This window comes from Cnephaeus nilssonii (assembly GCF_951640355.1).
Source record: "Cnephaeus nilssonii genome assembly, chromosome: 15".
Taxonomy (NCBI): domain Eukaryota; kingdom Metazoa; phylum Chordata; class Mammalia; order Chiroptera; family Vespertilionidae; genus Cnephaeus; species Cnephaeus nilssonii.
The window spans coordinates 53,132,385-53,153,157 of NC_137086.1; the positions used below are offsets into that span (position 1 = coordinate 53,132,385).

Genomic DNA, 20,773 nt, shown 5'->3' on the forward strand with positions numbered 1-20,773 from the left:
TGCCTTCTGGTCGAACTCCTGGTCGAGGGGACAATTTGCACATTAGCCTTTTATTATAGAGGTTATACACTGAGTGGTCAGATTATTATGCAATCAGAGATCATAATAATCTGGCCACTCAGTGTAGACAGAAGCCCCTGCCCCTGGTCCCTGATTGGTCCGTCCTCATGCAAATGAGGATTCCAAACAGTCACAGTTTGATGGGTCCAAAAGGCACTGTCCTGATTGGTCAGGATGGAGCTGCTATGATAGGTTGATGAACATGGGGGTGCTTTAACTGTGCAGCTCCGATTGGACGGGGAAAGTCTCAGTCATATTGGTTGAGACAGAATTCCAGGAACTCCTTTATAAAGGCTGGCTCTGATGGCAGAAACGCAGTGCAGGCAGGCAGTTCAGTGCAGGAGGCAGGCAGCTGAGGGTGGGCTTCTCCTTGAAGCGGGCTTGGCGTGGGAGGCCCCTGTGGAGAAATGGCTATTAGGCTCTGTTTTTAACATCTGAGTCCAGTTAGCCGCCAGGAACCCTTCTCAGTAAACATCTTCTTTCTCAGGGCCCACATAAGGAAAAGGGAGACGTGCAGATGTGAATAAGTTAAGGCTGTTGATGGAGCGATTAGCCAAGATTATCTGGGTGGGTCCTAAATGACAATGCAAGTGTTCTTCCTTCTAAGAAGAAGCAGAGAGAGATTTGTCAGACAAAGGAAAAGGCGATGTGACCACCGAGACAGAAATTGGAGCGATGAGATCTCAAGGAATGTTGGCAGCCACCAGAAGCTGGAAGAGACAAGGAATATATTCTCCCTAGAGCCTCAGAAGGGAATATGGCCCTGCCAACACCTCGATTTTGATTTAGTGAAACTCATTTCGGACTTCCGGCCTCCACCACAGTAAGGGAAAGCATTTCTGGTGTTTTAAGTTTACAGTGATTTGTTAGAGCAACGATGGGGAGCTAATACAATAGGCTTTTCATATGTTTTTGGGAGACATGAAAAGCCTTTTGACTTTTAAAAACTTATAAAAATGAAATATCACACAATAATATGAACGGTATAATCCTATTTATGTGAAAGTAAATCTGAATATTGTATATGTGCTTACACATGTAGATAACTGCTTGGGGAAATGTCTGGAAGGATGCACATCAAACTAGTAACAGGACGGTGTTTAACTGGAGGGTGTTATGGGAAGGGGGAATGAGGAAAGTTTTCTTTTTACTCAAGACACATCTATATTGTTTGAAAAAGTTTTATCAGACTGTATTCATGTGCTGTGTAGAAAACTAGAGAAGGCATATCTGCTTGTTGTAAAATATGTAGGAAGTAGAAAACAAAACGGCCTCTCTCATCTAGCCCCTTTCCCAGAAATATTGATAATAATTTGGTGTGCACCTTCTCAGGCTTTTTCTATGCAGAAACAGACATATGTAATTGTTAAAAAGTATTTGTTGATTTTTAGGGAGAGAGAGAGAGACCAATTTGTTGTTCTTTATTTGTGCATTCATTGGTTGCTTCTTGTATGTGTCCTGACAGGGTATCGAACCCACAACCTAGTCATATTGAAATGGACTGAACTAACCGGCAAGGGTGATTTAAAAAAAAAATGAGAGTGAGTGCCATATATTAAAAAATGAGAGAGTGACTGCCTTTCCTTAAAGGGTGTCTCTCCAAAAATCATTCCAGGGTGTATACGTGCAGGGGCCTCATTCTGTTGATCTGGTAAGAAAGACCCAGAACTCATTTTACAGACCTCCCTGCTACTTTGCACTTTCTTGTATCTGTGCCCTTCTCCATATGTGGGTGGATCGCTCTAGAAAACTCCTCTGCCAGTTGTTTTAAATGGTTTTAGGTATCTCCCTACTGCCTTCCAGTTTGCTTTTAAAATTTATGCTCCCACCTGTAGTTCCCCACTGGGGATGACACAAGATCCACTTTTTCACACTTTCCCAACCTGGTTGGAGAGGGATGTTATCTTAATGTGATTGGGAACAGGCATTTAAGTATGAGGCTGGTTGGGTTTTTTCATTTACTCATTGGCTACCGAGGCCGATTTGTGAACGGCTTCAGAGGTCACTGGCAGAGGATTTTCCTTCCAACGAACCAAATGCGAATCCTCTCCGCACCCACGACCATGAGTTATGTGGTTAAGGACCGAGCACGGAACCTGGAGGGGAAAGTGGTCTTTGGGATTTCAGGTGACCTGGGACACCTGAAGAAGGTAAAGAGCCTGGGCTAGGGTGGGGAGCACGTTGAAGCCCCGCAGGAAAGAGGAGCGGGAGGCTGCCCAGCATACTCCCGGTGCCATAAATTTTCCTCATCCTCTGCTCCATTGCAGCCGGCGAGGGCGCCAGGCCGGGCGGTATCCCGCGCTCCGGAGAACTCCAGGCAGCGAGAGTCGCCGGCCGGTCTGTGTGTCCGAGGCTTTCCCACAGGGGGCAGTGCCGCCCGCGCGCGCCGCGGCGATGGGCGGGGGTGCGGAATCCGTGCGGAGTTCTGGGGGTTATTTGGAAGAAAGTTAGGGGCTGCCTGGGGGTGGGGGCGGGACTCCAGCGGCTCGCGGGCGGGTGGGGGAGGGCCGCTGGGGGGCGGGGGGGCGAGGTGGGGCGCCGGGGCGAGTCTGGGGGTGAGGGCGGGGCGCGCGGCGGGGAGGCGCAGCCCCCGGAAGGTGTGAGCGACTGGTGTGCGAGTGTGAATGCGAGTGAGTGTGTGCGCGCCGGAGCTGGCGGGGTTCCGCGCGGCGCGGGTGTCAGCTTGCAGCCGGGCTCCTCCCTCCGGCCCCCCTGCCCAGCCCGGCGGGCCCTCCTTCCTGCCCCGCTCGCCCCTCCCTGGCGGGCCAGGCGCTGGGACGCCCCGGCGGAGCAGGCGGTGGCGGCGAGTTGGGGAGCCCTGGGCTCGGCGCTGCCGGAGGGGCCCGAGCCGAGCCGCCCCCGCTCGGCCCGGCCGCGCCGGCCCCGCTTCCCGCCGGACCACGCCCTGTCAAACTTTGTTGCTGCGGCCGCGGCGGCGGCGAGCGGAGCGGCCGGGCGAGCGGGAGGGAGGGGCGCCGAGCCGGGCCGGGCCGGGCGCGGGCGGCGCGGGGCGCGGAGAGCGGTGGCCCCGGCCCGCGGCCCCACCATGCCCCAGCTCGGCGGCGGCGGCTCGGGCGCCGGGGCGGCCGGTGGAGGGGACGACCTCGGGGCGAACGACGAGCTGATCCCCTTCCAGGACGAAGGGGGCGAGGAGCAGGAGCCGAGCAGCGACAGCGCCTCGGCGCAGCGGGACCTGGACGAAGTCAAGTCGTCCCTGGTCAACGAGTCGGAGAACCAGAGCAGCAGCTCGGACTCGGAGGTAAGGAGGCTCCGGCGGCCGACCCTGCGGACCCCGGCTCGGCGCCCGCTCACCCGCCCTCGCCTTTGTGTCTCCTCTGCAGGCGGAGAGGCGCCCGCAGCCCTCTCGGGACGCCTTCCAGAAGCCGCGGGACTACTTCGCCGAAGGTACGTGCTGGTCCGGGCAGCCCCCCATTCCCGGGCCCCGCGGTGCTCTGAGCCTCAGTTCGGGCCGCCCCGGCTCCCCGCGTCCCCGCTCTCCGCCCCGTCCTGGGGCGCGCGTGAGGGCGCTCGGGTCCCGGGTCCCCGTCCAGGGGCCCCTGCCGCGGCTCTCGGCCTCACCCCGCCTTGGTCTTGCCCGCAGTGAGAAGGCCCCAGGACGGCGCGTTCTTTAAGGGTCCCCCGTACCCTGGGTACCCGTTCCTGATGATCCCGGACCTGAGCAGCCCGTATCTCCCCAACGGACCCCTGTCTCCCGGAGGAGCACGCACGGTGAGCGTCTGTCCGGCCGCGCTGGGCGGGTGGGAGGCCCGGCCGGCGGGATGCGCCCCCGGGCTCGGCAGCGGGTGGGGGAGGGGGCCGTCCCGGAGGATCCGGGGCAGAACTCTGCGGAGTTGAACGACTCTGTGGCGGCGGAGCGTTAGGCTGCGCTAGCCAGTGCCTGGATGAAAGTAAAAATCCTTTAAATAACCCCCTTTTTTTTCTGGGGAGAAGCTTTGGGGTCCACTTCTAGGGTCTCCTTTGGCTTCCAAAGTTCTTTGCTCCCACGAAGGAAAACTTGGATTTTTGCCGGCTTCGGGCGGCGGGTGGGTCTCGTTTTCCTTCCTGGAAGTGGGTCAGCTTTCCTTGGCAGCTGGGCAGTGGGCCCGGGAGCTGGGTTGGCGACGTTGCCCCCCGACCTCAGTTTCACGGGCCGCTGCGAGTTGGTTCCTAAGAAACCCAGCGTCGTGGCGGGTTATTCACACACCCCTCTCCCCACCCCCAGCCCTCGCGCGCGGGCCTCGGCTCCTCAGTGGAGCTCGGGATGGGTTTTAAACTCGCTGAGATTTCGAGGGCAACCCGCACGGGCATTTTTCAAGTTGAGGAACTTGGCTTTTCCCTCCTTTGTTGCCGACTTTTCTCATTTAAAGCGAGCGCTGCGACACTTTAAACCTGTTAATGGGCGCGCATTGTGTGCTGCGCGCTGGCATTTAGAGCCGTGATTAAGCAAATTGACCCGGCCCCAGACGACGTGCAAATGAGGGCGGATTCCATTCCCCCCCTCGCTGGCTCCGAACTCCCGCCCCCCTGAGTCGCCAGGGGCGCAAACCCCGGGCTGGCTAGGCTTTGTGTCCCAGTAGCCGCCACCCCAAGCGGGGGTCCTGTGCCCAGGTGCTAGGTCCGATGGTAGATTTGGGTGAGCGCCTGTCTACTGCGTGCCAGGTTCCAGCGTGCTGTCCCCTGGGCGCCGCACGCACGGTAGTGGTTCTCTCCGCTTTCCAGTTGGTTCTTGATTCGGGGGCAAGGAGGTATTGGCGCCTTAGGAGCAGGGCCGGACAAACAAACGCACTTTATCTTCGCGCAGCCCTTAAATAATAAGTATAATTCAAGGGCCACCTGAGAAACGCTCGGTGCCAAATGGACGATCCCTGCTGTCAAGGTCGGTGGGGAGCGGAGGCCTCTGCTGTGGGTTCAATGGTGCGCTCTGCTGGCCTGTGAGATGTGGGAGTGGAGGTGGGGGGCTCTGACCAACCGAGATGGCAGCGGGACCACAGAGCCCTCACCGGTCAAGCAGGGAAGATCTGCCGCTTTGGCCCTTGTTTCGGAGCGTCCCAGGAAGTTCTGAATATAAACTGGATGTTACAGTTTACGTTCCCATTAAAGGGAAAAAAAAGGTGTGAGTAGAAGTTGAGCGATACAAGCTGTAGCCACTTTGTTTAGGTTTTCACCGATTCCCTTCCATGTCCGCAGATGGAGCTCAGTTCTGAAAGTTTTGGTAGGGTTCCCGTAACTTTGCGTGTTTGAGAGGGTTATGCTGCCAACGTCTCAGTTTCCCATTAGATGCCTGGAAAGAGGAGTCTGGTGGCATTAGCCAAGGTGAGGGAGCACCGATCCGGGGCCTGGTGCAGACACGTCCCAAACATGACCAGTTATTTCCCTCCAGCGGGCTATTCCTTCTGCCTACCCGTTTCTTATTCGGGCATTTGGATTCTTCCTCTTTGAATGGTGACTCTGACAACTGCCCCCCCAGGGACAGGTCTTCTGTTTGTCTCAGCCCTCTCCTTCCTTCCTTCTTTCTACCATTTTACATGTTCTTTTGCCTAAACACTTCCAAGACGGGTTCTTGGTGGTGCGGAGGACTCCTGATGACTAAATCCAGGCCTGTGTGGGATTCTCGGAGCCCTCCTTGGGGAAGTCGACCTTTCCCCCCTGCATGCCTCTGACTGCCAGCTTATCCTCACCCCTGCAGCTGTTCCCTGCCCTGGCCCATGTGGCTAACCCTCTGTTCAAGCCTTCGAGGACACTCACCCTCTCTCTCTTGACCCTTCACAAGGGACTTAGTGTGTCCTAGCCCATTCTCATACCTACATTTTGTCTCCCTGGTGATTTGCCTGCAGAAATTCAGTTCCCCCATTGTTTCTGTGATCTTTAAGTGCCTATCACTGTGTTAGGCCTGCCTGATTCCAAAGTTAATTGATGTATGGGGGACATTTCCTGCAGTTCAGTCAGCCCAGTAGAACCTGCTCTTTGACCCTATCTATCCTTGGGCATCATGGACTCTTAGGACAGCAAGTGAGGAAACCCTTAAGCACTTGTCTGGACTTTAAGGTTGAGATGATGCTTTCCTCTGGGTGATTATATTAATGTAACTCATGTGATTCTCACTGTAGGCAAACTGTAGGCCCTCTGTTGAGGTCCCATCCTCTTAAAATGGATGTAGATAGATATGGGATGGAGGAATGAGGGGGGAGGGAGGTGGCTGCAGGGGGGAGGGGAGTGTCTTTAGAATATATAATCTGGTCTCTTTTAGTGCCTAGGTCTGTGTTTGTTTCCTCTCTACATTTCTCAGCCTTAGGCTTTGTTGCTCTAAGGCCTGTAAGTGGTATAAAATTGGGTGACTTCAGTTCTCCGTTGCGCTCACACTTTCTGGAAATACCAAGCCAGAAGCAGAAGTAGGGATTAGCTAGAGTGCTTCAGAGTGTTAATTGACCCTAGGAATAGCAAGCAGCGGGGCTGCAACACCCTCCGCACTGGCATGATTCCTGCTGGGATGGCTGGGGCCGGCCAGTCCTGCTGCGGGGCCATCTCCTCCCCACGCATTACCTTTGCCCTCCACTCTGGGTTGGCTGGGAGGCTGGGAAGTGGCCTCTTCCTGAGGCTCTTTAGAGAAGAGGTCCCCTTAACCTGGGGTGTGTGCCAAGCCTCCGAGCCATGATTCACTCCCATCTGGAGCCCTGGGGACCCTGTGGCCTAGGAAGGAAGGAATAACTGCCACAAACCATCTTTCACTTCTTCACATAGTCACCCCGAAAGGATACATTCATTCCTGAAAAGGCCTCACGAGTTTGCTAAACCACCTCAGCACTGTTGACTAGAATGTTGTTAGGAAAATGTAGGTCAACACAAAAGAAAGTGGATGTCAGAAATAGTTCTACTAATAAAAATAGTTTGACTAATAAGAGCCAAAAGGGAAATGTTGACTGGTTCGGGGAGCTAGCTGCAGAAGGATGGAGGATGGTTTGACTGTGACCACAGTGAGAGCGCTAATGACATTTTGGAAAAGAACACGGCTGCTAGGTAGATTGCCGAGGAAATCTGTAAGTTTTTTTGGTCCAGTTTATAAATTTAAGAGCTTTTCTCACACAGCTCAGCACCACATTCCTCACACCCTTCTCAGACCGTCTCAACTCAAGTTTCTGTATGAAATGGTTTTATTCTCCAAACCTGTGTTTCTTTTTTTTAAGTCCTTTCGGTTATCCCCCTGCTTCCCCTGGGCAGTGTTGCTGATGTCCTGGGTGCTCCTGATTTCTTTTTGACACAAAATAGAGAAGTTGTCTGTCTTTAGGAGTTGTATGTAAAAGCCAAGGAAAACCTTTCTTATGGAAGATAGGATAAACATGCTGCTCTTGGTAAAAGTTCCTTTAAGCCATTTCATCTAAATATAACTTCTGTTCCATTTTTTTCTAAATATAACTGAGGGTTTAATGAGGGCTTTCCACATGGAACAAGCTTTTTCGAGGGCCCTGCCTGCGTTGTTGAAGTTGTGGCACTGGGATTGCTGGGGTGACAAACCCTGTAGAGGGACTCAAACTTCGTCAGCCTTTTCTTTGGATGGGTGCACCTGGCAGGGAATATCTGCTTGCTCTGTGATAATTTTAGAAAGTTATAGGTTGTTCCCTTTCTTCATTGATCTCACTTCTATGGATTCTTGAGAAAGTAGGCTAGCATACCCACACACACACACACACACACACACACGCACGCACACGTGCACACACACAAAATCTAACCTTTAATAGAGTATTCCAGCCTTTAGAGTGATGTGCAAAATTAACAGAAAAATTTGTGACATAAAAAAGAATTTAAGTACTTAACCCACTGGAATTATTTAAATTCTTTTTTATGCCACAAATATTTTTGTTACCTTTGCATTATAGATCAGAAAATCGATAATGCAAAGAACCTGCTTATATTACAATTTAGAGCCAACTTTTACTTGCTAGACTGGGGAGCTTTAGATTGGCATCTTTAAGAGTAAATCTAAGTTCTCTACTTCATCTGATGTTTATGGAATGGACCCATCATGGGCAATGGCTAAGGGACTGTGGGAGACGGGATGAATTAGATCCAACTTTACTCTCTAGGATTCAAAAAATGTGTTAGGGAGAAGTAATGTTAGCCTGGCCGGAGTGGCTCAGTTGGTTGAGCATCATCCTGAACACCAAAAGGTTGCCGGTTTGATTCCCAGTCAGGGCACATGATGGGTTATGGATTTGATCCCCGGTTGGGGAGCATATGGAAGGCAACTATTCTCTCTCTCTCTCTCTCTCTCTCTCTCTCTCTCCCCCCCCCCCTCAATTTCCTTGGGTGTGGATTTAAAAAAAAAAAAAGAAGTAATGTCAGCACAAACTACTATAATAGGAAGTCTATGTTAGGAGCCCATAAAGTCCAGAGAAGAATTTTGAGAGTAGAAAGATTGTTTGGGTCAGCAAAATCAAGGGAAGCAGGTGGGGGAAGTTGTTGTTGTTATTGTTTTTTATTGATTTTTAGAGGGAGGGGGGAAGTGAGGGGGAGAGAAATAGAGAAACATCTATGTGAGAGTGAAACATGGATCAGCTGCCTCCTGCACAACCCGTACCGGGGATTGAGCCTGCAATCCAGGTATGTGCTCTGACCCAGAATTGAACCAGCAACCTTTCAATGCACAGGATGACGCCCAACCAACTGAGCAACACTGGCCAGGACAAGGAAGTTGTTTTACACTAGTGCCTGAAAACTCAGTCATTCTTTTTTTTTTTTTTTTTAACTTTTATTGTTGAAAGGATTACATAGATCCTCCTTTTCTCCCCATTAACCTCTCCCAGCCCACTTCTGTTCCCCTCAGTCATTCTTTAATTCAGAGCAATTCTTGTTGATTGTGTAGCCTCTAAAACTAATCTTCTATATATATAAAAGGCTAATATGCAAAGTGTTCCCTCGGGTGTTCAACCAGGAGACCGGGAGTTCGATCGCTCACTATGATGTACGCTGACTACCAGGGGGCGGTGCAGAACATGGTGGGTGACCAGCAGCGGGGGGGGGGGGGGGGGGGGGGGGCTGATTTCTGGCCAGGCCTAAGGACCCTACCCGTGCATGACTTTCGTGCACTGGGCCTCTAGTATACAATAATATTGACTATCAACTGTAATTTTAAAAATATATTTAAAAAATTTTAAAAATATATTTAAGAAGTAATTCTTGTTCATGATAAATGTGAATAAATAGCACAGAGGTGTTTAGAGTGGACAGTGGAAGTCCTCCGTCCCCCTCATCTTGAGGTTGAAGCCAGCCCAGGGAGAGCAGAGGCATGGAGGAAGGGAAAAGTTCAGGGCTGTTCGGGGTAATGCAAGTTATTCTGTTTACCTGGAAGGGTAAGGGGCCAGACCTTGAATGCCAGTGAAGGAATTTGGTCTTATTGAAGAGGCAGCAGAGAACCGTGGAAAGTGATGCTGGGAAGTGATGTGACTCATACATGTACTTAGAGAAGTAATCGTGATCGGAGGGAGAGGACCTGGAAGGAGCCAGAACAGTCAGAAGACTCACAGGGGTCCAAGGGTGAGATGAAAAGGGCTTAAGGGTATCCCAATGGGAAGGATGGGAGAGACTGGGATGGTCGGTTGAGTTTGTGCAGGGAGAGGTGACACTATAGGCAGCAAGCGGCTGATGTCACAGTGAACTCCTGGGGTCTGAGCCTGGTGACCTGGGGGAATGACTGCCTGCAGGTGGGGCCCTGGCCCGCCATCTGCCTACTCATGCTGGACTGACTCTTGACTGTTTTGGCCGAATTGGAGCCCATATGTAAGAAGCTCTCCCTTGGCCCTAACCGGCTTGGCTCAGTGGATAGAGTGTCGGCCTGTGGACTGAAGGGTCCCAGGTTCGATTCCGGTCAAGGGCATGTACCTTGGTTGCGGGCACATCCCCAGTAGGGGGTGTGCAGGAGGCAGCTGATCGATGTTTCTCTCTCATCGATGTATCTAACTCTCTATCCCTCTCCCTTCCTCTCTGTAAAAATCAATAATAATAATAAAAATATATATATATATATATACACACACACACATACATGTATATATATATATATATGTTTTATTTTATTATTATTATTTTTTTTAAAGAAGCTCTCCCTTGGAGAAACTGCCAGCTTTCATTGGAGACGCATTGGGTTTGAGGGGATATTGAGGGAATAGTTAACTGCAGCACTGGGTGATGCAGGGGAGCAAGAGGAGAGGGGGCGAGGATGCTCAGATAGAGGAAGAAGTCACTGAAGGAGAACGGAAAGGAGCAGTTGCCAAGGAGGGAGGAGAGCTTAGGTCCTGTGGCTGCATGGGAGGGAGCTGGAGGGAAAGGAAAGGGAGGGGTGTCCTCAGTGACACATGCCCCAGAGGGGACAAGGACATGGAGGAGTCCAGAGGGGCTTTGGGAATTCTCTAATTAGGAAGTTAGTGGTGCCCACAGAGAGCAGTAGTCCAGGCAAGTGCAGTGATAATGATAGGGAGGCAGAGACTAGCTTAGGGGCTTCCCCATCGGGTGCCAAGGGGCTGTGCATTGGACTAGTCCTAGGTGTGGCCCATCTCTCACTTCTCTGCCAGAACCCCCGAGCAGACTCCCTCAGTGGCGAGCAGCCTGCTCTCTCACATTTCATTTTCTGTCCTACCATAACCTGGAAGATGTTGGAAAATCAGACTCCAGACAACTATCTAAGAAGAATGGGTGTGGCATGAGGGGGAAAGGGGGAGCCACAGGCTTTGGAAAGTATATTTAGGATGCTGGAGTGGGAGCTTGTTTGCAGGGGCAGGAGGGTAGCATGGAAGATGAATGGAGGGAAAGATAGGAAGAAGAGATGAGACTGAGAACTTAGGGAAGAAGGTAAAGTCGTCTTCCTTCGTTGATGGAGGATGCTGAAGAGGTGTTCTGATTTGGCAGACTAGCCCGAGGGCTGAAGCTGAGGATGTAGAAACAGGCAGAGGTGGAGTTGGCAGAAATTGAGGAGGGGGAGGGCGTGGGATGGCTAGATGGTTTTGAGAGTCAGTAAAACCAAGGGCAGGTTGGCTGGGGTGGGGGTCTTGGAATTTTGTTTGCAGTAAGTAGGGAGACTAAAGGCCCTTTTCTCTACCCCCATTATAAATCTGAAAATGTTGGGAACCTCTGAGCTACATGTTAAATAATGAAACGCTTATGCATTGGTTGAAAGATATGACATACTAGGGAAAATTTTCCTCTTTTTATGGTCTGGAGCCGACTGATTTTGAAGGGGGATGGAGATGGGAATCAAAATAACAACTCATTTGCCATCAGGGGCAGATACTGCAATGTGGTCAGTAATTGGGGGTGGGGAGGAAGGACTGACTGCTTAAAAGCATGTAGAAGACTGCCCCAAATGGACTAATGTATTTTTGGAGGAGGTATTTATATTATCTTCTCTCAAGCTGGATTGGATTTAGTGAAATAAAGGCAGTTTCCAAAACCTTGGCTTTGGGAAATGAAGGGCGCACAGGGGAGCGAGGGGTCTGGCCTCTCCCTCTGTATGTGTGGCTGCTCGGTGAACCCTCGGGGCCACTGTGCCGCTTCTCCCTGCGACCCCCAGGGGTTAGAGGTGCTCTGACTTACCTCAGTTGACAGATTCCTTTAAGTTTCTAAAATAAATTTCAGAATTTTAAATCTTCCCTTTTCATTACAAGTATGTAGCCCACAGATTTTCATGGGAAAATGAACATTTAGTTTAGAAATACACTTCAAAGTTTGAAAAGTTTAAAAATGTTTTCCACCCTGGCTGGGTAGTTTAGTTGGTTAGAGCATCGTCCCGATATGCCAACGTTGTGGGTTCGATCCCCGGTCAGGGTACATAAACAAACAACCAATGAATGCTGGATGGGTGGAACAACAAATCTCTCTCTCTCTCTCTCTCTCTCTCTCTCTCTCTCTCTCTCTCTCTCTCCCTCCCTCCCTCTCTCCCTCCCTCCCTCCCTCCCTCCCTCCCCCCCATCCCTCTCCCCCATCCCTCTCTCCCTCTCTATTCCTTTCCTTCTCTCTCTACAATCAATGAGCAATTTTTTTTTTAAGCAACCTGAACCTGACTTAAAAAAAAAATGTTTTCCTAAACATGGCCTTTTCAGGAGTTTTTGTGGAAGTGATGAGGGTGGGTGATAATTCTAGTTACCTGGAGTCCTCAGAACAGGGAATGTACTCATACTCCAAGCTGTTACAGCATTTTAAAAATCTTTTTTATTTAAGAGGAGAAACAAGGTTCCAAGTACTCACCCTAATTATAGAAAGTATACAAAGTATAAACAAAAAATCCACAAAACAAGAAACTACAAATGGCCGAAACCGGTTTGGCTCAGTGGATAGAGCGTTGGTCTGTGGACTGAAAGGTCCCAGGTTCGATTCCGGTCAAGGGGCACGTACCTTGGTTGCTGGCACATCCCCAGTAGGGGGCGTGCAGGAGGCAGCTGACTGATGTTTCTAACTCTCTATCCCTCTCCCTTCCTCTCTGTAAAAAATCAATAAAATATTTTATTTTTTAAAAAAAAGAAACTACAAATGACTACCCAGTATGTTTTAACCTGCCATGTAATTAAAAGTGCTAATAAAGTCGAATCACTTTTCGGCCCACTAAATTAACAAAGACTTTGTCTTAATAAGACTCATAAATGCTGGCAAATGTATGGTAAAGTGGGTGCTCTCATTTGCTGTTCTTGAAGAGTGTTAATAACCCCAGTCCATGTGGAAAGCACTTGGCAATGGCTACTGAAACCTGAATATTTTTCATGGCTTCTGACCCGCTGGGAAGTAGATACTTGTTATTCCCATTTCACTGCTGTGCAGACAGACTTGCAGAGGTCACGTATCTTGTTCAAGGTCATATTACTGGTAATTGACTGTGCAGAGATTTGAACTTGGTTGTGAGTCCAAAGTCTAGGTCTTCCCACTTCACCCTGTGACTTTGCACGGTGCCTGATATAACTAGCTCCTCCTCCTCTTGGGGCAAGGGCACCGACCTTTGTTTTCCACTCAGAAGTCCTGATGTGAGTTACCGGTTGGGGGGGAGGGAGGGTAGATTTGTTCCAACTTTACTGAGTGGACCTGGGAATGTACCTTCCCAAATAAACAGTTGGATAAGCGAGTGCGTGGCTGTGGTTCCCGTTGTCCCTCCAGCACTGAGCTCCGAGGGGTGAAGTAACTTCAGTGGGTGGCCCCAGGAACGTCACCACACCCCCTCTTTCAGAGGAATAAGTGGTTATCTACTAGCGTGTGAACTGTTTGGAACGTGGGGCCTGTTTTTCCTTGTTGAAATCAGTGAGGGTTAGAAGAACACACGAGTGTGTCTTTGGTGTGGGGGAAGGCGGGAGGAGTCAGTTGGCTCGCTGCCTCTGTAGTTTGGATAACAACGTTGTTTGGTTAACATACCAAGCGCTGGTGAACCAAGTGTGCAAACATTATTTCCTCATTCATTTTATAAAATATTGTGTAAATGGGTTGCTCTTTTAAAGTTCTCTAAGTTAAAAATCAGTCCCATCCATCTATAACTACTTCAGTAAATTGACTGTTAAAGAAATAAATAACTAAACATTTACACAGAGAATTCTTTTGGAAATGGCAGAATTTATTAGTCCCCCCCTCCCCTTTCTGTGTGTGTGTGTGTGTGTGTGTGTGTGTGTGTGAGCACGCGTGCGCGCGCGCGGTGGTTTGAAATTAGGAAAGGAATCAGGGAATTCAGTGCTTTTTCCTTCACTTCAGAAACAGTAGTACGGTAGAAACATTAGTAAGAGGGCTTCTGAGTATGGTTGAGGGGAGGTACGTGGGGGGCTAGCTAAGCCCTCCTGGAAATCTGGGTATTGCAAGGCACTACGTCTTAGGGAGATAGATGTCTTATTCCTCAGTAAGTGAATGGGGCCATTATTTGTTCAAATGTCGACAGAAAGTGTGTGGGGAAACAGAAAGGTGTAAATAGGAGAGAGAGTAACTGTGATTAAGAAATGGATGGGTCTGCCGATAACAAAGAAAAACAGAAGAAGTAAGAATGAGTGGTATGAAAAGCTGATCAAGTCCAGATTCGTTGGCAGTAGAGATTTCGGATGTTTGGAACGACACTCCTCTCCATAAACTCCAAAAAGGCTATATCAGTCACGAATATCGGTTGGGTTTTATAACACATGCCTTCTGGGGTAGGGTGGGATGTCCCGCCCTGAGATTCTTCTACAAGCGCCCAGCACGGGTGCCCTGTCGCCCTCACAGCTGGAAGGGGGACCATCCAGCCCACCCCACTGGCGAGGAGCACAAGCTCCGGGAGGTTGAGGACTTGCCCCAGATCACACAGCTGTGAATGATGGGAACATGACCTTCTTTACCAAGGGAGACCCACAGCAAGCCCGGCAAAAAAGCAGTGCTACAAAAAACTGCACCTCAAAATACTTCTTTATGAAACCGTGACGTCTGACCCAGGAGAAGTGATTCACGGACATTTGTTGAATGTTGGCAGCATGAATATTTAAACATCAGTGTTTTTTAAAAACAGCCCTGCAGGCACCGTTCACACCTATTCCCACATTGAACTCGTGCACATCTGATATTATAATCTGTTTTATCCACGAGGAAGCTGAGACTGCGAGAGTGGGCGGGGGACATGGAGTCACCTCTCCAGAAGGTGGCACAGCCATTATTCCAGCCACAATGCTGCCGTTTCCCTTCTACTGGAAGTTGACAGCCAGATTAATGTGAAAATGCCATTCGGAGCAAGATACAAAGAAGTGGTTTGCACAAGTACAGGAGGAGATGAAGATTGAGTAGCGTCTCTGTATTCATTTTTTTCTGTGGCATTTCCAACCCTTTGACTTAGGAGGCACTTTTAAATCGCTGCTTCTGCCTGGGGTCGTGTCAGACCCTTTTAATGGCTGTTCTCGCTACAGTTCCAGAGATGGCGATCATTGCAGTCTTAATCTTTTGTTGCTTTTCTGTGCTCTGCAATTCCTTTTCCCCCCCTTCAGTATCCCTTGTGTTTTCCTTCTGACATCTTGAGGTGGTAAATTTGGTTCCTTAAGATACCATGATATCTAATACTATTGTGTGCATCTGCTGACTTGGGCTATTGCCTACTTCCTACTCCTGACCAGTCCCGCTTTCTTGTACATGCATGAATATTATTTCATGTGTAAACTGGAGGCCCAGTGCACGAATTTGTGCACAGGTGGGGTCCGGCTGGCCTGCACCAATGGGGGCCGATCAGGCAGGGCCCTCAGGGGAGAGGGGATGCAAGTGGTTGGCCAGCTGGCCCCACCCCCAATGGTGGTGGGAGCCGAGCAGGCCCGGGCTGGCCAGGGGGAGGGGCTGAGGGAGGTTGGCTGGCCAGCTCCACCCCTGATCCAGCCGGGGCCGGCTGCAGGAAGGGGCCAACCCCCAATTGGGCCGGCAGTGTGTGTCATAGCAACCCGTCGTTCTGGTCGCTTGGCTTATATATATATATATATATAGATTGCATGTAGTCAATGCTTATTAATTACATTATCTATTTAAACTTTTCTAGGTGGGATGCATAGAGGAGAGGTATAGGAGGAATGTTAGACATACACGAGATAAATACACTTCATACCTCTACTTTACAACCTAAGCTTTTCTGTTATAAAATGCTTGTCAGGGCCCTACCTGGCTCAGTGGATAGAGTGTCGGCCTGCAGACTGAAGGGTCCTGGGTTGGATTCTGGTCAAGGCCTGGCCGATTGTGGGTTGCGGGTTCGATCCCCAGTAAGAGATGTGCAGGAGGCAGCTGCTCACTGATTCTCTCTCATCATTGATGTTTCTCTCCCTCTCCCTTCCTCTCTGAAATCAATAAAAATACATTTAAAAAATAATAAAATGCTTGTCAGGGAGAGACACTGTTGCTGAAGCTTTGGAGTGAGAAATAAATCGTCTTCAGAAGCGTGTTCCCAGCCCCTCCCAGGAGAGGTAATGCAGGAAGGGGCTGTGGTGGTGAGAGTGTGGAGTTTGGAGGCCCCTTAACCTTTTGTATGCCATAAGTGTCTATAGACGCATTTAAATTCAAAATATCGTGCTGTGTGGGGATGGTTTCCGTTTTGGACACGTGGCAGTTAACTGGTTAATAAGCAGTTGCACTGAGAGAGAGGAGAGGGGAACATGGTGGAGAGAAGCCCAAGGCCTTCGGATGGAGGAGCATGCTCCACTGACAGACCACCCCTTTCTCTTGGGCTGCCAGTATGTCCCAGGCCTGGGGCTTGGCCACAGTCGGCCAGGCCTTGAATCCCAGCCCAGCCTTGGTCTGGCTCTGTGCCTCTGTGCCCCAGGGCTCTCTTTGGCAAAATGGGGATAATATTAGTATTTGAGGGTCACTGAATTAACATTTTGGCTAAATGGACTGTGTTTTAAAACCAGGATTTGTCCAAGGCTAAAACTAAATATCAACATCATAGAACGAATTTCTGGGATATAAAAAGCAATAATAGGCCTGGCTGGGTGTCTCTGTTGGAGCATTCTCCCGGACACCAAAGGGTGGTGGGTTTGATTCCCAGTCAGGGCATACACCTAGGTTTCGGGTTCTATTCCTGGTTGGGGCAAGTATGGGAGGCAACTGACCAAAGTTTCTCTCTCACTTTGATGCCTCTCTCTGTTTCTCCCGCCTTCCTCTCTAAAAAAAAATCAATACAAACATATCCTTGGATGAGGATTAAAACATAAAAAAGAAGTAATAAATGTCATAAAAATAATGTAGATTTATTATAACTTTATGAAGATGTTTGGTGGCCAAAAAATTTAAACCAATACTTTAATAAGTGGTGTTTTTCTTGCAGTATTTAAAAATATTTTTATAGGAAATGATTGAATGGTATAGTCAGGGGAAACCAGAAATGCTGAAACAAAAGTAATTAGTACATCAACTTCAGAACTTAGTTCAGGTTTTCAATTTACATGGTTATCAGTTCCCTTTGCAAAGAGTTAACATGTCACTTTAACAGAATTGCCAGCTTGTGTGAGTTCTTAATCAAGTGACTATCAACAGGATGATATATACATACAATTAATTAATATATGTGGAATTTATGTGCATTTGATCCTTGAACAAATCCGTGTATAAGTGAAGCTGCACAGTTCCAACCATGTTGTTTAACAGTCAACTATATATATACAGGGTGGGGCATGAGTAGGTTTACAGTTTTTCGTACGTAAAATAATACTATCCTATATAATAAAGAGGCAATATGCAAATTGACCATCACTCCAACACACAAGATGGCCGCCCCCATGTGGACACAAGATGGCCAGCAGGGGAGGGCAGTTGTGGGTGGTCAGGCCAGCAGGGGAGGGCAGTTGTGGGTGATCAGGCCAGCAGGGGAGGGCAGTTGGGGGGGACCAGGCCTGCAGGGGAGAGCAGTTGCGGGGGGGACCAACCCTGCAGGGGACAGCAGTTGGGTCAACCAGGTTGGCAGGGGAGGGCAGTTAGGGGCAACCAGGCCGGCAGGGGAGGACAGTTAGGGGTGACCAGGCCGGCAGGGGAGGGCAGTTAGGGCCAATCGGGCTGGCAGGGGAGCAGTTAGGCATCGATCAGGCTGGCAGGGGAGTGGTTAGGGGGTGATCAGGCTGACAGGCAGAAGCAGTTAGGGGCAATCAGGAAGGCAGGCAGGCGAGTGGTTGGGAGCCAGCAGTCCTGGATTGTGAGAGGGATGTGCGACTGCCTGTTTAGGCCCGATCCCACCGGGCAGTCAGACATTCCTCGAGGGGTCCCAGATTGGAGAGGCTGCAGGCTGGGCTGAAGGACACCCCCTCCCCATGCACGAATTTTGTGCACTGGGCCCCTAGTCTATAATAATAAAAGTGTAATATGGTAATTAGACCAGACGTCCTTCCGGACGACCTTCTGGATGAAGCTGGGGCTGCAGGGGCCGAGGTGGTCGCCACAGTGGGCGGTGGGCGGGGGCCAAGGCAGAGTTAGCCGCGGTGGCGGGGGCTGAGCCACTTGCACAAATTTCGTGCATCGGGCCTCTAGTAATTAATAAATAATAATATAAGAATAAACTGTTTCACGTACTCACAACTGTAAACCTACTTCTGCTCTACCCTGTATATGTATAAATTAATTTAACTTTTTATTTTGGAGTAATTTCAGACGCAGAAAAAGATGTGAAAGATGGTATAAAGAATCCCATGTAATTTTCTCTAGATTTCCCAAAATGTTAACATTGACTACATTTCCTTTATCTTTCTCTCTTTCTATAACTTTTGAGAATAAGTTGCAGACACAATGCCCCTTTGCTCCTAGATAACTTCATGTGTCTGTTCTTTTTCAAAAAAATTATGTTAGTTTTTTAATTTTTATTTTTATTTATCGAGCTTACTTTGGGGTTCCATTGGTTAATAAAATTATACATATTTCAGGTATACAATTCTATAATACATCTGTATATATTGTGTTCACCACCCCAAGTCCAGTCTCCTTCCATGACCTTTTATTCCCCCTTGATCCTCTTCTACCCCCACCCCCATGTGTATGTTCTAGAACCAAGGATATTTACCACAATATAGTTACCACAATCAGGAAATTAAGACAGAGAGTCTACAGATCTTACTCAGATTTTGACAATTGTCTTTCTAATGTCTTGTAGCAAAAGTGGTCTGGGGTAGATCCAGGATGAGTCGAGGTCACATGTCACACTTTGTTGTCTAGAACAGTTTTCAGTCCGAATGTGTCTCTTGTGTTCTTGACTTTGGAAGATTACAAACTCTTTATTTTGTAAAGAACCTTGACTTTTGCTTTTTTCAGATGTGTTTTCATGATTAGGTTAGGTGTTTATTTAGGGCAAGAACACTGCATAGTTGATGTGTCATTGGCATGTACTTCTCAGTGCTTCTCTGGAGGAGCCATCTATTATCTCAGGACAGGCGGTGTTCATTTGGATCACTCGGTTAAAGTGATACTGCCTGGTTTCTGCAAGAAAGTGACTATTTTTCCTCCTTTAATTTAATGAGTATCTTGTGGGGAGATCCTTTGTGACTGTAGGAATATCCCATTTTCCACCAAACTTTCATCCACTGGTTTTATTATTCATTGGTGTTTCTTGCCAGAAACAATTATTTCTGAGGTAGTGGCCAAATTGATGAGCACATTTTTAAAGTTTGACATTGTGGTGCAGAAAGTTATTTTGCAACTATATAAGTTGCTAGTTGTTTCTGTGACACTCTATAATATACTTGTGAATATTAAATAGATGAAGGAACAAGATATTTTTGGTCATTTTTTTTATAAAAGTTTCTTTTCATAGTTTTTTATTATCTGTATTATGTCTGGATCAAAGACGATTTATCACAGAATTATGGTACATTCTCTTAAAATCTTGTGAAATATTGAGGTAGCAAGTTGACATTCTGCTCTGCATTCTAAATAGGATGTAAAGAACTTCCTAATTAGGTTTTTAGTTTTTTATCTGATGCCTCCCGTGGAGTTTCTCACAGTCTGGATTTTGTCAAATGCAACCTTATGATGTCTTTTAACGTGTTTTTCTATCCCCTGTAGTTTTTGAAAAGTGTTAGCTGGATTTAGATTTTTGATCAAGCTTCAGGGTTCTCCCTTTCTCTCGCCTTTTAAATTTATTTTTGCAAGACTCTTTCATCGATGTTGTTCTTACATCGGGAGACACTTAATGACTGGTTGTCTCTGTGACATTAGCAGCCACGGATCATCATCACCCACATCCATTACTTCATTATCAATTTCAAAAATGGTGAAAGTCTGTTTTTATCATTCCTTCTTCATCTATCGGCTGCAGTATTTTTTAAAAGAGAAACTGCTATTAGTTGCCTTTAATCAGGTCAGCAAACTAAGATCCATAGGTGAAATCCATCTCACTACTTATTTTTGTAAATAAAGTTTTATTAGAACACGGTCATGTGCATTCATTTGCATATCGCCTATGGCTGCTTTTGCACTACCAGGGCTAAGTTGAGTAGTTGTGATGAGGCCATGCATGGCCTATAGAGTTGAAAAGATCTGGCACTTTGTAGAAAAGGTTTTCTAACCTCTGCTCTAGATCACATGGGAAAGGGAGTCTTTCCTTTTATTTATTTACCAGTTGTCAGTTGATTTCCTATTACCCTGCAAAGGTAATCAATGAAGCTATGATATCTAAAAAAAAAAATATATCATTATAGACTCATGTATTGAAACCTATTTAGTGTATTTCAGTCCATCTACAATTATTATCCTTACGGATACTCAGATTGCCCCACCTGTAGTCAGTGGGAGCCTCTTCAAGTCCTCCTGTCCTTGATGCTTCCCTGCCTCCTGGAATGGCAGGATGTTCCAGGACCTTGTGCATTCCCTGCCCCACACCTGGAGCTAGCCATTCCTAGAAGGAGCTCTGATTCCTTTTTTAGTGAAATATGCGACTTAGAAACCATAGTCTGAACGCGAGGGGTGCATATACAGCTCCTAAATGTTATGCTTACTGTTAGGAGTTCACCAAGCAATGCCACGGGGTTTAGAAGTACAGTTGACCCTTGTACAAGTTTGAACTGCGAGGATCTTGTTTTTATGCAGACCCACAAATAAGTAGGCCTGTGCAGTTCAAACTTGAGCTGTTCAAGAGTTCACTGTAGAATGTAGTATGCCTACTGTAATTTTTTTTTACTTTTTATTTATTGATTTTAGACAGGAAGACATTGATTTGTTTCACTTACTTATGCATTCATTGGTTGATTCTTGTATGTGCTCTGACTGGGGATCGAATCAGCAAACT

At 48.2% G+C, this 20,773-nt stretch overlaps 1 protein-coding gene across 1 annotated transcript in view; it reads left to right on the forward strand.

The window, feature by feature from the left end:
- Positions 1-2,695: 2,695 nt before the first annotated feature.
- TCF7L1 (transcription factor 7 like 1) overlaps positions 2,696-20,773 on the forward strand; it is a 159,913-nt gene continuing 141,835 nt past the window's right edge. The window contains exons 1-3 of the mRNA XM_079792787.1: positions 2,696-3,319; positions 3,402-3,465; positions 3,662-3,789. Coding sequence (XP_079648913.1) covers positions 3,107-3,319; positions 3,402-3,465; positions 3,662-3,789 — 405 coding nt within the window. The 5' untranslated portion in view covers positions 2,696-3,106. The remainder of the gene's footprint in view (positions 3,320-3,401; positions 3,466-3,661; positions 3,790-20,773) is intronic.